The 16,779-nt window shown below is 52.5% G+C and overlaps 1 protein-coding gene across 3 annotated transcripts in view; it reads left to right on the top strand.

Moving 5' to 3' along the window:
- srbd1 (S1 RNA binding domain 1) overlaps nt 1-15,958 on the top strand; it is a 46,304-nt gene extending 30,346 nt beyond the window's left edge. The window contains exons 17-22 of one of the 3 annotated variants that reach the window (XR_014768909.1): nt 6,692-6,798; nt 8,283-8,456; nt 8,607-8,747; nt 13,650-13,834; nt 15,396-15,744; nt 15,875-15,958. Coding sequence is in view for 2 of the 3 variants with exons in the window: in XM_084710187.1 (XP_084566313.1) it covers nt 6,692-6,798; nt 8,283-8,456; nt 8,607-8,747; nt 13,650-13,834; nt 15,396-15,688 (900 nt within the window). In the remaining variant the exon portion in view is untranslated. The other 2 variants (XM_084710187.1, XM_084710188.1) reach the window with 2 other exon arrangements.
- Nucleotides 15,959-16,779: the final 821 nt, after the last annotated feature.

Below are 16,779 nucleotides of genomic sequence, written 5' to 3' on the forward strand. Positions count from 1 at the left end.
TATGCCCCCAGTCCCACCGACCGTATCCAGGGAAAGTCACCTTTTTGAGGGTGAGAGTGTTTCTGTCAGGACAGGTGAGAACGGCCTCCGCGCTTGCAACTGTGATGTCACCACCGTCGACCCCGGGCACCCCGAGTCCCGCCTTTACGAGGGTAGATTTCCAGGCGCTCTGATTGGCTGTCGGGCCCCGGGGTCCGGACCTGAGCGCTGGTGCCTGCAGGGCGGACAGGAAGACGAGAGGGATGAGGGGAGGGGTGGAGGGTGGTGACGGAGGAGGGGGGTGGGGGGGGGGGGGTGACAGTGATGGATGGCTCTTGCCTCGGAGGTGCGTCTACGCGTGGGAAAAAAGCCGCTGCTTGGCTCTGTGGAGCCGTGTGGCTCCGCAGCAGCGTGCAGCCAAGCTTCATCTGTAACCCAATTAGTCTGTGCTGTTTCCTCTCGTACAGCCAGCCTCAGCCGCTGAGAACCCACCTCGCGTTGGCAGGGCGGGTTTAATGCCCCCGGTTACCTGAATCTCGCAATACGGAAACCAAGCATGGCTTGCTGATGGGAACTTGTCGTGGCTTGCCAAATATAGGCAACGTGTTCAGTCTATTTTTTGTTCTTTTTTTTTTTTTTTTTTTTTTTTTTGTGCGCACTATAAGTTCTCCCTTACATGTGTTGACATTTCTGCTGCAACACGGTGTTCTTATGATTCTGCCATTTCTGGTTCCTTTGGAGTAGATGGTGTTTGTTGGTGTTGGTGAGAGAAAGTGTGTGTGTGTGTGTCCCAGGGGTGCTGGGTCTGCTCAGAGGAAGTGCAACAGGAGAGAGAGGAGGGAGGATATTTACCCTCCCAGAGGCTCCTCTGGCATCTGAGTCAGCCATTAGCTGTTCATCAAACAATGCTCCAATAACACAAAACCATCTTTTGGCTGTCTCATCAACTGCGGCTCCTGATTTACGACCAGCCCTGAGACAAACGCACACGCGCACACACACACAGCAATTTCCTCTGCAACACCTTTACCTGTAGGCTCGCAGGAGAGGACAGTTCACACGGTTATCACAGGCTGTCAGTCAAACACCCAGCCCTTGGGTGTCCGTGCTGCTACCAGCTCTGCTCCTCCCGCCCCAGGGCACCTGGGTAACGCTAGCGCCATACTGGCTCCAGCCCCTCTTCCTGTTGTCAAGGTTGTGAGTGGCTTGGAGGCCAAAGCTTGTCAGTCAAGGGGCAAGGCGGCCGCCATTACGGCTCCACGTCACTCAGAATATCGATAGGCCCCCGTTCCCGTGACGACTGTTTGTCGTTTACCCCCAACCTCCACGCACGCACACACTTGACCAACTGTGGATATTTCTCTCTCATTTTTCTTGTTAGCCCCCCCGTGTGCTGCATTATCACTCACTTTGTTTCCTTGTCACTATGTCATCTCTCTCTGTTTCACTGTCTCTATGTCATTTCTCTTTGTGTCACTGTCTCTATGTCATCTCTCTCTGTGTCACTGACTATGTCATCTCTCTGTTTCACTGTCTCTATGTCATTTCTCTTTGTGTCACTGTCTCTATGTCATTTCTCTCTCTGTCACTGTCTCTATGTCATTTCTCTTTGTGTCACTGTCTCTATGTCATTTCTCTCTCTGTCACTGTCTCTATGTCATCTCTCTCTGTGTCACTGTCTCTGTCATCTCTCTCTGTGTCACTGTTTCTATGTGACTCTGATTGATTGACATCTGGGAATGGCAGCATCTCTGAAAGGCCTGTTAATGTGTGAAGTGCTGACAGAACCACTTTGTTATGGGAAGGCAGGGGCCTGTCCAAGCCACCAACATCCTCCACCTGAGGCCAGTCCTGAGGGGGGTGGGGAATGTGGAATACATTAAGACATGGAAGGTTTTAGGGACATTAAGACATTAAGGTTTGGGGGATGTGTGTGCGTACGTGTGTGTGTGTATTTGATTCCCAGTGTGTGGTTGTGCATGTGTCCGAAGCATGTGCACAAACAATGACTGGGAAGAACACACCGCATGCAATATCACTGTGTTTATTCAATGATAGATAAGGCTGTTCTAACACAGATTGATTCTAAGTGCTGGACAGGAGTGTGATGAGAGGATAAGGGAGGGAGGCAGGTTGAGAGGGGGAGGGGGAGGGGGGAGGGGGGGTGGAGATACGCTCCACAGGCGCTCTCCATGACACATCCAAGTGAGCGGAAAACACCAAACACCTCTCTTTCTCTCTTTTCTCTCTCTCTCTCTCTGTCTCTCTCTCTCTCTCTCTCTCTCCCTGTCTTTCTCTCTCTCTCCCTCTCTCTGTGCTGACAGACAAACGCCTGGCCCCTCCACAGCTCACTGACCAAGACGCCCTCACACACACACACACACACATGCGCGTGCGTACGTCTTTACTTCTGCTACCCACTCTCTTATATCTGCCACTACAAATACACACCCATCCACCCACCCATTTCTGTGTGTGTGTGTACTTTATAGAGCAGAACCTCTGTTACTTTGCTTCCCTCCGACCCAGCTCTGGAACACAACCCCCCTAGCCATGTGAGCTCATAACCACACATAGTACTGGTGGACACACACACACACACACACACACACACAGAGCAGTGTTCTGAGTCAGAGCTGCAGCTGTTTGGGTGGGTCTCTCCACCCATCCCTCTCCTCCTCCCTTCCACAGCCTCTGGACTCCAAGCAGAGAAGCTTGTGTTGGGACGGCAGCGTTTTACGGTTCTCTCCTTTCCTCCCCCCATCTCTTGGCCTTCACCGGACCCTTCACCAGCCCAGCAAACGATAACACTCCTCAGGGGAATTCTCCTTGTCTGTAAACCACTCCCCCAGCGCCCCAGGACTAGTTTTAAAAATAGATCCCAGCTCTTGTGATTGATGGAGCCCTAATGAAGAGGTGGCGTTGCTCCCTGTTTGAACCTGACCAGAGGGACAACCACCGTTCAAAGGTGTGTGTTTGTGTGTGTGTGTGTGTGTGTGTGTGTGTGTGTGTCTGTGAACACCCCAGTGTAACACAGGCTGTGCATGTGTGTCCTAGTTTCAATGTCAATGTTGTAACTTAATTTCAGACACGTAGCTCGGTATAGAATAAAAACAGTACAAGGACAGAGAGCACAGGGCATAGGCAGAACTATGTCTGACCGTGTTCCCTGTTTCCTCATAGGATCTGAAAGTTCACTTGGACACACACACCCACGGTCAGGACTTAGTCCAGCCAGGCCGGCCTTGAATTCTGCTGTAGACGGCTGGTGGAAGAGCCAGGCATGTGGTCAAATTAATACAGAGATTTGCTTTGAATTTGCAAAAACAAACTTCCAGTCCGAATTCTGTGGAAGTTTATTCAAAAGCTAGCTACACTTCCTCAGTGCAGACAATGGGACGTTGTGTGCTGTCTGAGTGTCTGTGTCACCTGCATAGCGGCTCCCTCTCACACGCTGGCTCACAAGGGCTGGCCCCGGGTGAGGTTACACAGGGAACGTGAGAAGCTGCCATCTTCTGCTCTGTTCTCGTGTGAAAGCCGTCACTTCTCCGGTGTGACATTACAGGTGTTTCCCCTGTTTGTCCTGCTCACAGCGTTCTTCTCATTAATCTCTTTCTTTCTGTCTCTCTGTCTCTCTCTCTGTCTCTCTCTCTCTTTCTGTCTTTACCCCACACACAATGTATTTTTACCTTCAACAAAAATGTCTGTGGCATTTATGGATTTCCCCAATTCTGTAGTTCACACTTGGTTCCAGTAGAGGCAGTGTGCCGCAAGAGTCGGCATGAACAGATAGAAGTCGTCACCTTGACTAAATCTTTGTCTCTCTTTCAGCGGGAGCTGATGTGGCGTTGCTTTTTAAAGGGGCCATTCGAACATTTTCATCGGGATTGACAGGTCAAAGTCTGTTGAATGTTCAAAATGTTTTGGACGCCTTCACGGCAGAAGAAAAACACTGACTGGTGTGTTCCCAGCAGCCAGAGAAGCAGTGTGACATAGTGAGTGTGTGTCATCTCTGCCACCACAGCCTTACATAAACATGGCTCCTTAACTCCAGTTGTCAAGCATGTTTCCTGGTCACCCTCCTGGCGCTGGCCTCACAGGCAGGGGGGCTCGTCAGTCCTCCTTCAGTCCTCAGGCACCTGTCAATCATGCTGTCGGTCAAACCAGCAGGATCTCCTCCTCCTCCTCCTTGTTGACTTACCCTTCTTTTTCTGTATTCTCTCCCCTCTGTGCTCTCCTACTCTTTCTGTCATCTCCCCCACAGCTTCCAGTCTTTCATTTCAGCTCTCTCTCTCTCATTTGCCCTGTTTTTCCCCTGTCCTCCTTTAATCTCTCACTTGCTTTTTCTTTCATGTGGCGTGTCTCCAGTTGACACCTGCCACATCGCTCTGAAGCCTTCTCCAAAAGACTCTCCATCTTCTCTCCGTTCCTCTCCACGTTCTCCCCTCCCTCCGTCCTCCCCTTATGTCCCTTCCCCTCTCCTCCATCTCTTCCCCTCCCTCCCCTCCCTCCCTCCTCCTCTCCCTCTCCTCCATCTCTTCCCCTCCCTCCCCTCCCTCCCTCCCTCCTCCTCTCCCCTCTGCTCCATCTCTTCCCTTCTCCCCACTCTTCCCTCCCTCCTTCCCTCCCTCTATCTCTCCCTCCTCCTCTTCCCCTGCCCCCTCTCTCCCCTCTTCTGTTTCACCCCCCTTCTCCTCTCTTGCCGGTGGGCCGTCTGCAACACTTGTTATTGCTGACACGGAGATGGGCCGTTTGCTAACATGTTGTTATCGGTTTACAAGGCTGTGTTTGTTCAGGGCTCGATCGAGTTACTGGACAAACCGGGCCAGACGGCCAGCCGTTTCAGCCCCACGGCCCCAGAAATGAGGCCTTTCACCTACAGGGACATTTTTCAGACCACCTGATCCTGTGCTTTGTCACCCATGCTCCGGGGCGGTGGAATCCCCCACTGAAGCACACACGCATGCACAAACACATCTTCTTTTTTTTCCTTTTTTTTTTCGTATCAGCTCACTTTCTTCCTCACATTTTCCCCCGTCTTCCTCCCCCATTTCTGCCTCTCCTTTTCCAATGCCCTCTGCCTGCTCTTCTCATATCACTGAATGCAGATACACGTATCTCTCAACCCCTTGCGCTACTCTCACTTCCATCTCATCCTCTCTCTCTCTCTCTCTCTCTCTCTCTCTCTCTCTCTCTCTCTCTCTCTCTCTCTCTCTCTCTCTCCATCTCCCTCCATCCCTTCGTCTCCCTCTGTTCTCCTTCGGTCTTCCCCCCCCCTCTTCCTGTGGCGCTGAGTCAGAGTGCTGACAGGTGAGTGTGTGACTCGGAGGTCACAGCCCAGTCCCTCTGATCGAGGTGTGTTATTATGTAACCCGAGAACCCCCTCTTCCCCCCCTCCATCAAACTCACCGCAGACACCCAGCCAGAGTGCAGCTCTTTGATAACCCCCCCCCCCCCTCCCCACCACTGCACACACACATTCACCCCACCCCCCTGGTGTTTTCCACGAGATTTTCTTTCTCTCAACTGGTATTTTTTCGGTTTCACACTGGATGTTTTGGTTCTTTAGGTGTTTTAATGTTTCTTTCTTTTACCTTGGTTCGCTGTTCTCACACACACTTTGAGGTGCACACACACTCATGCACTGTATTGTACCTGAAGCTGAGAGCAGTAGCTCATCCAAGGCCAGCTGCTGGAGGTATCAGTGTACTGCTAACCCTTGCTGCATGGCTGCAGGGCCTTAAATCAGAGCCTGGGCCTTTCCTGCTCCCCCTGACCCAGACCTCAGAGCTCCTGTGGGCTCCATCACTGAGCCGTAGGGGGGCTGGGATATACTAGGCCTGTCTGGACTCATTCACAACAGGTGAGGCCAGGGCCAACTCTGGGTCCTCAGGCTACAGAGGAGAGTGTGTGTGTGTCCTGTCACCTGCTATGTCTATACTCAAATACCCAAATAGCAGCCACAGGAACAGTCCCACAGCTTGCTAGATTGTAACTACATAGGCCAGTCTTGGGTTAGGGTCTTTCCCTAATTTCCTCAAACACACTGTCGTGTTTTTGAGGGGGTGTGTGGGTGTGGGTGGGGATTCTTTTTCTTGTGCGCTGTAGAAATTCCTTGTTTTATTCTAACTTGGCGAAGTGTGAAAAGTTCATCTGGATTAGCTTTATCTACTGTGCTGTGTTAATCTAGAAGGTCTGTTGGAGAGAGCTTTGAAGTGGTGCTGACGCCCGTCCAAGCTAAACACGCTCCCAGTCACTCTCCTTCTCCCTGCACTCCTCAACCTGCCACTCATCACTCCTGCTCCGGACTCCCCCCATCCCCAACTCTCCTCCTCTCTCTCTCTCTCTCTCTCTCTCTCTCTCTCTCTCTCTCTCTCTCTCTCTCTCTCTCTCTCTGACCTGCTCTCTCTCCTCTCTCTTTCTCTCTCTCTCTGACCTGCTCTCTCTCCTCCTTTCTCTCTCTCTCTTTGACCTGCCCTCCCCCCTCTCAACACCACCCCCCGCTATGTCCCCCTATGCAACTCAATACCGCTGGCTGTGCTGGGGGGAGAGGTGTGTGTGGTAGGGTTGGAACCAACACTCTTGAATACAGGAGTCTGGTTTAGCTGGAGCAAGGGGTGGAAGGAGATGGGTTGGGGGTGGGGGGTGTAGGTGTGATGAGCCCCACCCGTCCATAACGCCCCCCCCCCCCCCCCCCCCCGTGCCCCCCCAGCACGACGTGTCAGCCGCGGCTCTGAAGGTGGCGCTCGACGGCGTGGTGCAGGAGTGTGTGAGCTTCGTGGGAGTGGACGTCAACATCTGCTCAGAGACGCTGATGAGGTAGGGTTCCCAGCGCCCGCGAATACTTTCCCCCAGCCGTCACAACATGGCAGCGCTTCACACACACACACACACAAACTCCCCAGCTCGCCAGCACGCTGTTTAGTCTAACAACTTGCTCTTAGTCTGTGCTGGGACCAGCAGGCTGTACAGAGGGGATCAACGAAAGGTTGACAGACATACATACACACACACACTCTCACACACTCACACACTCACTCCCAGAGCTGGCTGCTCCGCTCCCCTGGTCAGTAAGTGTAAAAGTTTTGGGAGAGTTACGACATGTTTGTTTTATTCACCGCTGCTCCTAAAACAACACAAAAACAAAAATGGTGCTTAAAGGTGCTATGACTGACATACTTCACTCTCTACCTGACCCCTTCCTGTGTCTACAGTAACACACAAACATTAACTATGTCTTTCTCATTCTCACACACACACACACACACACACACTATCTGTCGTGTAAACACACATTCTAACATGCACTTTCGCGCACACGTATGTATGCACACCAAACACACACACACACACACAGTTTGTTTGGCACACACAGACAGGGCAGACGCACACACACACAGTGTGTGTCACAGTGTGTGTCACATCATGACACCTTCTCTGGGAGTGAGAGGCCAGGGTTGGCAACAGACAGGGCCGGCAACAGGCAGGGCCGGCAGGCCAGATCAAGTCATCTGTTTACCTGTCTACTCTCTAAATGAGCTTTTTCCATTCATGGGCTCCAGACACACACACACACACGTACGTACGTGTTCATGACTCCAACATTAGTCCTCTGCTTGTATTCAGGGGTGATGACATGTTGTGTTTATATAGCCGTGTTAGAGGGGACTGGAGCTGGGACCTGCTGCCTGCATGTCACTAGCCAAACAAGTCTGCCTGTCTGCCTGCCTGCCTGCCTGCCTGTATGTCTGCATGTCTGCCTGCCTGCCTGCCTGCCTGTATGTCTGCATGTCTGCCTGCCTGCCTGCCTGCCTGCCTGCCTGCCTGCCTGTCTGCCTGCCTGCCTGCCTGCCTGCCTGCCTGCCTGCCTGCCTGCCTGTCTGTCTGTCTGTCTGCCTGTCTCTGTCTGTCTGCCTGCCTGCCTTTCTGCCTGTCTGTCTTTCTCCATCTCTCTCTCCATCTTTCTCGGCCTGTCGATGTGCCTTCTTTTGATATCAGTCTGTCCATGTGCCTTCTCTGTCTGTCTGTCTATCTGTCTGTCTTTCTGTCTGTCTTTCTGTCTCCCTACGCGCGCGTGTGTGTGTGTGTGTGTGTGCGTGCGTGTGTGTGTGTATAAAGGTCAGACTCATCACAGTCAGGAGTCCTGCTCCAGTAGCCGTGCTTTGTAAATATTTCCCTGAATGCAGACGTCTGTAAAGTTTGCGCTGCTTATCCTTAGCATAATGAGCTTACGACATCAGTACAGCCTTTAATCCCTCCACCCCCCCCCCCCTCTCTTTTTCCCCCCTCCCTCCCCTGTCCAGACATGTGTCGGGCCTGAACGCAGGCCAAGCCAGGAACATCGTGGAGTGGAGGGAGAGGAGCGGACCCTTCCAGAACAGAGAGCAGCTGAGGCTGGTGAAGGGTGTGGGGCCCAAGAGCTACCAGCAGTGTGCAGGCTTCATCAGGATCAACCCTCACAACCTGCACACACACAGGTACACACACACACATACACTCACAGATGTAAGCGCAAACACACAGGTACACACACAGGTACACACACACAGATGCAAGCATGTTTTAGCAGACATTGAAGCGAGCAGAGCAGCTCCTCTGAGCGGTGTGCCCTGTCGTGCCCCCTGCAGGGAGACCCAGGAAGGGGCGCCAGCCGCCGCAGAGGAGCCCAGCAAGAAGGCGGGCAAGAGGACCAAGAGCTCTGCCAGCGCCCAGCCCAACCCCCTGGACCAGACCTGCATCCACCCAGAGTCCTACAGCATCGCCACCAGGTGGGCTCCACACACACACACACACACATACAGACACACTGCCACCCTCTGCCTCACGCCTGCCTGAACTGGTACTGGCAGCAATTCTGAGGGCTTTTATTTTTATTTTATTTTTCGGAGAGGATGGTTACAGTCTTTTTAGGACTTGATAGGATGTTGGTGTGTGTGTTGGTGTGTGTTGGTGTGGCGGTAGGCATATGGCAGCATCTGGTCCTGTAGTGTCAGTGGCGGCGTGTGTCTCTCTGTGTGAAGAGTGATTGTAAGCTCTGCTGGCGCTGATATCAAAAGCACATTGAACATCTGCCCTGGGGTGCGTGTGTGCGTGTGCGGGTGTGTGTGTGTGTGTGTGCGTGTGCGTGTGCGTGTGCGTGTGTGTGTGTGTGTGTGTGCGTGTGCGTGTGTGTGTGTGTGTGCCCCTGCAGCTGCAGCCACTCTAGTGTGTTTGGACGACATCAGTCTGACACTAGTGGCTGCAAGCGTCAGAGTGTGCATGTTGATGGGCCTTTCTCTGCTGCCTTGAATATGGACGTGTGTCGAGAGAGAACACAGTGAAGTGTGTGTGTGTGTGTGTGTGTGTGCGTGTGCCAGCCAGGGGAGGTCAGAGGTTTGATAAAGCCTCTTAAAACTAGGGGAGGGCAAATAATCACCCTGTCATACTCACACACGGAAACCAAGCAGGCTCCCCTCTCTTTCTCTCCCTCTGTCCATCTTTCCTTTCCTCTGTTTCTTTCTTCCCCTTCTCCCACGCACACAACCCCTCTCTCCCACGCACACGACCTCTCTCTCTCTCTCTCTCTCACACCAACATCCACTCTCCTTCTCCCTGGTCCATTTGTTTTCCTTTCTCTCTGTTCCGCCTCGTTTCCTACCAAACCAGGCAGAACACCCTCACTCCCTCTGCCAAGGGGGTGTGTACGTGTGCATGCGTGTGTGCATGCGTGGGTGTGTGTTATTACAGCTCTGGGATGGTTACTGAATGTTGCTGCTACTCTTACGGGCGCCCTGCTTAAAGGCCGTCATGGTTACAGCAGTCCCAGTTACAACAGTCATGGTAACAAAAGTCATGGTTACAACCCCGGCAGTCACGGTTAAAACGATCATTGTTAAAGCCCTGTAGTCGTGGTTACAACAGTCATGGTTATAACCCTGCTGTCATGGTAACGACCCCACAGTGATGGGTCCAGAGCCATCATTTTTCAAAGTTTGATTCTGAAGGATTTCTAACTGAATCATGGAGAAGTGCTCCAAGGGAGGGGGGGGGGGGGTTGAAGAGGATGGGGGAGGACAGGAGGAGGGGTCTGGCCGATGACTTTATAATGACACGGACAAGCTTGAGAGATTCTCAACAATCTGTAGCCCATTTAAACGATGCTCATAGACACTCTCTCTCTTCTCTTCCTCTCTCTGAGTCCTGGATCTTCATGTGAAGGGTAGAGGAGTAGAGAAGAGGAGGAGAGCAGGGAGGCTAGTGCCAGATCAATGCTACATCTGATCTGTGTGTGTGTGTGTGTGTGTGTGTGTGTGTGTGTGTGTGTGTGTGTGTGTGTGTGTGTGTGTGTGACAGAGAAACAGAGATTTGGTTTAGGTGGTGAAGTGAATGGTGATATGGCTGCATCAGGGCTGATGTGTCAGCTGGGGAATAGAGGATCCTGTTATAATGAACACTTGATACCCTCCCCCCCACACACACTCACACACACACAGACACACACACACACTCTCTCTCTCCCCCTCTCTGTCTGTCTCTCTCCCTCTCTCTCACACACACACACACACACACACACCACTGAGAAAAGCTAATTCTCTCTCACACACTGGTCTAGTATGTGGAAGGGATTTGTAGAGAAGGGGAGTGTTATTAGAGAAGGGGGTTATGCGAGCCCTGGTTTCTCCTCTCCAGTGGAGGTTGTTGTGGATGAATCCCAGCCGTGGGGAGTGACAGGGCGGAGGGGGTCCACACTCTAACTCCCTCAAGGTGGGTCTGGACAGAATCTGTCCTGGTGCCCACCCAGCCTCCCTGCAGGACGCCATGCACACACACACACACACACACACGCTGGTGTCGGGTTCACACCCGCCCAGGAGCACACACATTCTCACACACACATTCTCAAACACGCGCATCCACAGGCACACTTCCACAGCGCTGGTTCTGATTAGGGCCCAGAGAGAGAGAGAGAGAGAGCAGAGTGTGGACCCACCGGGCCGAGGGCCCCTGGACTCCTGGTCCCTCTTAAACACTAACACACGGTCCCAGAAACCCGATAGCTCCAGAATCCCCCCCCCCTCCCCCCTGAGTAACGGGAGTCCGTACCCCCCTAACCCCCCACCCCATACCCCCCCCCCCTCCCGATCCTCGCTCCAGGGCCAGGGCTACCACGGCTGTTCATAAATCAACCCTGAGTTTCTCCTTTCTCCTCAATCCCCTCTCCTCCTCCTCTCCTCCCACCTCCTCCCCCCTTGAGTGTGATGGTTTGGTGTTGCGGCTGTATATATGTGTGGGGGTGTGTGTTTGTGTATATGTGTGGGCGTGTGTTTGTGTGTGTTGATCGGGCTGGCAGGGTAAATTGATATGTGGTGATCTGGGTGAGCCTGCTAAGTGAATCTGAATGAGAAGGGCTGGAAGACGTCAACAAGAACTAACCTGGCCGCTCTCTGTCAACCGCCTGTGTGTGTGTGTGGGTGTGGTGTGTGTTCTCACTACTTTCACCAGCCCATAATTCACTCCCCAGACTTTGTTTTCCTGGCTTTCACCTGATCAACTGAGTGTTGTGCCTGTGTGAGAATGATAGCTGTGATGGAGTGAGACCAGGAGTAGAGCAGCATGTGTTTGAGAGCTGCTCTCTCTCTGGACCTAGCCCACTGTCTGTCTCCACTCCTGCTCTGTGCTGGAGGACACTACAGTATGCACTGCTGTAGCTGTTTGGAGGGTAGGGCTTAGGGTTGGGGAGAAAGGGTTAGGGGAGGAGAGGAGGGGTTAGGGTTAGGAAAATGGGGGGGTGAGGGCGAAGAGGGAGGGGGTGACGGGGGGAGAAGGGGAGAGGGAGAGGGTGACAGGGGGGGACAAGGGGAGAGGGGGAGAGGGAGGGGGTGACAGGGGAAGAGGTGGACGGGTTTTGTCGAGCTGGCAGACAGCCTCACAGCTGTTCTATACAGTTTGTACACAACGAGGGTAGAGTTACACACACCCCATTCAACAAAATAGCACTGTCTCCACAAGACACACTTACAGGAAGGATGTGTGTGTGTGTGATTGTCCACAGACAGACTGATGGTATAACCCCCGTCCCCACAAGTGCTCTCACACACACATACAGCAGTCCTCCTGTGAGCCTAAGACAGGAAGTGGGCGTGGCTTGGGCCACCTGCCCTGTCAGTCAGGGGAGAGAGAACAGCTGCACTGGCGAGCTGGCGTCAGGGTGCCACGGCGACAAGCATCCATCACCAGCACTGCCCAGCAGGTCCTCTCTCAGCTGCGGCCCACATACCAGCTCCCTTAGTAACACACACACACTTACATACTCTCACACACACAGACACACACACACACACTTACATACTCTCACACACACAGACACACACACAGACACACACACACTCTTACATACTCTCACACACACAGACACACACAGACACACTTACATACTCTCACACACACAGACACACAAACCCTTACCTACTCTCACACACACACTACTATTACAACTAATAACTGGTATCAGTACTTTATTTCACAATTTATTTTACTGACAACTTTTTTCACTCCTTACATTCAACAAATATCTGTACTTTTACTTCTTAAGCCAGGCTCGTTAGTTTTAAACTATATTTGGTGGCATGAAAGGTTTGATAAAAAAGGTTGAAAATGTTTTGGGGAATTTTATTTTTTTTATTACAAATTTTTAAACAAGCTTGAAACTTTGTTGTGTGTGAAAAAAAGTTTGGCCGAAGTTTTAAAAGGTTGAAAAAAAAAAACAACAAATGTTTTGATAAAGTTTTGAAAGTTTGAAAAAAGGATTTCCACAAACACACAGAACACTGCTGTACCATATAATGCAGAATACCCTGATTCATATCAAGATAAACTGTAAGCTATAAACATGTTAGCAGTTAGCAGTTGCCAGGCCCCAGAAACAAAGGAGCGATGAGAATGAAACATCCTTTGTTTTGTTCTGTCTGATCAGAGCCAGGTGACTGACAGGTGAACCACCCAGTCCAGGTGAAGAGGAGGCGGGCTTAGAGTGTGTGGGTGTCAGGGCGTTAACTGCCCCCTGTGGACCCAGGTGATTTTTAGAGGGGGGGCGGGGGGGGGGGGTATGGGGAGTATGGGGAGGGCTAGAGAGAGGGGGGGGGGTTTGCTGGAGAACCTGCAAAGTGGAGTTATGAACACAGGCAGCAAGCTGGAGCTGTGAAACTCTAGATTTAGAGCTTAATGATGGCCCCCCTTCCCCCGTCCTGGCTGGTTCACCCTGAGGCCCAGCCTCCTGTGACTGGGACCAAGCACACGTGTTGGGGCTCAACCAGGGAACATGAAGCCTCCTCTTCGCTCCACACACTCACACCTGCTCTGCCGTTGATGCTGTTGTGTGTTCCCTTAAAACATGGACAACATGTAAGTGATACACAAAATAGAAATCGAACTCCAACGGTCTAACACTCCTTTTCTCTGTTCTCCCCTCTGCTTCTCTTCCTACCCCTCCCTCCTTCTCTCTCCTCTCAACACCTCACTCCTCACCTCTTTCCTCTCCTCCTCTCCTCATCACTCGCTCTGTCCTCTCCTCACCCCTCTCTCCTCTTCTCCCCTTTCCTTCTCTCTCCTCCTCTCCACCCCTTCTTCATCCTTTCACCACCCCACTCTCCCCTCATCTTCTCCCCCCCCCTCTCATCCTCTTCTCTCCCCAGCTTCCTCTCCCTGGTTGGCGGTGGTGTTGATGAGCTGGGTCACCCAGACCTCCGTCAGAAGGTGGAGGCCAGGGTGAGGGCTGAGGGGCTGGAGAGGCTGGCCTCCAGTCTGGGGAGCAGTCCTGACACGCTGCAGCTCATAGTGGACGGACTGACCCAGCCTCCGGGCTTTGACATCCGCCAGAGTAAGACGGGACACACACACACTCACACACGCTCACCCTGGTGGTACTGAGTGTAGGTTTGACTAGTGGGTGCTACTCAGTGATATAAATACCTAAACAGGACATTTTGTTTTGGGATGGATATGTAGGAAGGTCCACAATATTCAGCTGGTCCCACATTAGCCTCCCTCATATTCAGCTAGTCCCCTTGTGCTTGCAATATGAGGTTTTACGGTCGTCTCTCTGGTCAATTAAACAGCCGTGGATCGCAATGAAACCTGAGCTAGCGTGTGTTGTTATCCGCTGGTCCCAGAAGGAAAACAAGGCAGTCTTCTTCCAGCCTAATGGCTCTAGCAGGGACCTGCGTTTGTTGTTTTATGGTCGACCAGTCGCTCTCTCTGCAGCAGGACACATGGGAGGTCAGTGTTGAGACACAGCTACAGCACAGGCCTGCTTTTCTCTTCAGACACCCCCTCTCTCTCTCTCCCTTTCTCTTTCTGTCTCTCTCTCTGTCTCTTTCTCATGATATATGTGTTGACAGTCTGGCTCTAATAACCAGGGTCTTCCCCTACATGACAGTGGGGACATCAAAGCATTAGGCTCGGTCCAGGCCACACGTACACACACACACACACACAGATAGATAGATAGATACTCTCTTGCTTTCTCTCTCTCTCTGTCTCTCTCTCTCTCTCTCTCTCTGACTTATACACACATCCTCCCTGTGTCTCTCTCCCCCACGCAGACACATGGTCCCCCACCACGGCTCTGAGACGTAGGACTGGGATGTGGGGGGGGGGGGGGGGGCACACAAGCCCCAGCCATGCCCACACACTGTAGCAGAACAACTCACGCCTTTAGAGTGTTCACCTTCACCTACAACCCCCCCTGCCAGTCACCATATGTAGAGAGTGTGAGAGAGAAACAGAGAGAGAGAGCAGGGGGAGAGAGAGAGAGAGAGAGAGAGAGAGAGAGAGAGAGAGCAGGGGAGAGAGAGAGAAAGGGAGAGAGCAGGGGAGCAGGTTAGAATAATAGATACAGATCAGGTCTCCTGTCCCCCAGGTTCAACCACAGGTTGATGTGCTCGTGTTCGGCTGTGATGTCTTGTCAGTGGATACTCAGCTGTGCAAATAGCTAGGCTAGGCTAGCGAGGCCCATCGTGCTAGGTTAGCACAGCAGCTCAACATTAGGATAATAGCACATGAGTGCTTCCTGGTGAGAGACACCATGTTTATGTCCACACTGCTGAGAGGGAAAAAGAGAAATCCGCCCCAAAACAGACAGAAAAAGGGAGGGAAGGGAAACTTAGTAATGTGGAAGTATGCAGAGGTTGGGATTGGGTTACAGCTGGAAACCTGGTATCTGTTCTTCACTTCTCTGTTTACCCTCCCTCCCTCTCCTTCCCTCTTTATCCCTCCCTCTACCTCCCTCCATCCCTCCCTCCCTCCTTACTTCCATGTCTTCCCCCCGCGCTCTTTATCATTTTTTTACTCCCACCACATTGCACGGTCTCCCCACCCTTTCTTCCTCTCCTCCTCCTCCTCTCCCTCCCTCTTCCTCCTCACCTCTATCTCCCCCCCAGACTTCGAGCAGGCAGACTTCAAGCGGGGCATCGTGTCCATGGCGGACCTGAGAGCGGGCACGGTTCTGACGGGCCGGGTGGAGAACGCCGCGCTGTTCGGGGCCTTCGTGGACATCGGTGTGGGCCGATCCGGCCTCATCCACAAGAGCAAGATCACCCCGGACAAGCTGCCCGCGGACAGCCAGCACCGGAGCCTGACACTGGGGCCGGGGGAACGGGTCGAGGTCCGAGTCCTGAGCGTGGACGCCCAGCGAGGCAGGATCGGGCTGGACCTCATACGGGTCCTCCGGTAGAGACACCCGCCTGCGTCAGACCGCAGGGACAAATGGAGAATGGTCTCGACATTTCAGTAGGGGGACTCCATTGTACAGTTTGTGTTCCGATAGACGTTCTATTTATTATCAAACCGTTTCTGCTGTGAAATAACATAGTTGTTTCTCTTGTTTTTCCCTGTGTTTGTATTGTTCTTCTCTGTTCAGTATTGAGTTAATCCTAAATAAAAAATCCATCTCTAAAATGATACGTTCTCATTAAACGTATCATAAAAAGGATTATGGTCATTTCCTGTTAAACATCAGGGCAGCGCCAAAGCCAAACATCTCCCATAACTCTGCCCCTTCCCTGTAAAATGATTGACAGGCGCTTGCAGGGGGGGAGGGGCCAGAGGCCGGGATGAAGGAGAGGGAGGAGAGAGGAGAAATTGAGCCCCAGACTCCAGACAGGCCCTGAGGGTCCCTGGAGGAGACCCCAACTCGATAAGCCCAGGACACAACTACACGACCAAACGAGTCCCATCCCTGCCATCCTGCTCTTCTCCCCAGCCTCTCTGTCTTTACGCAGCTCTGTTGAACAACCACTGGCTTCTTTTTGTCAAGGTTGTGATGTGCTTTGTTGTACTTTTATATTGTTGTTTTTTCCCACTCATAACTTTCCCTGTGCGCGCGTTTTTGTTATTGTACGTGAGCGTGTCTTTGAGAAGCGTGTTACTCGACAGGCCGGGATTGAATCCCTTCCCTCTCACCACGGGGGGGGGGGGTGGGCACCTGAACACACACACACACTCCCCCCACCCTCACCCCGCCAGAAAAACCACCACATCAGGGGAGACCAGCACCATTACTGCTCTCACCAGGACCTCATCTCTCTCTCCCCTCAGAACGTGACAAGCCAGACCAGAGAGGTATTGTGTGTCCCACAGGCCTCCATATCTAACACATATGCTGGACTGTCCAGCTCCAGGTGCCTGGTGTTGAGTCTGCTTCTCTGGAGCACTGCAGCCCCATGCCTTCTCCTCCTCTGGGCCTCCCTCCTCCTCTCTCTGCGGCCTGCAGGTCTCCCTTCTGCCCCTTCTGGTTCACTCGTCCAAAAAACGGCAAAATAAAGA

The sequence above is a fragment of the Hypomesus nipponensis genome, chromosome 11 (genome assembly GCF_054491055.1).
Source record: "Hypomesus nipponensis isolate SF chromosome 11, ASM5449105v1, whole genome shotgun sequence".
NCBI lineage: Eukaryota > Metazoa > Chordata > Actinopteri > Osmeriformes > Osmeridae > Hypomesus > Hypomesus nipponensis.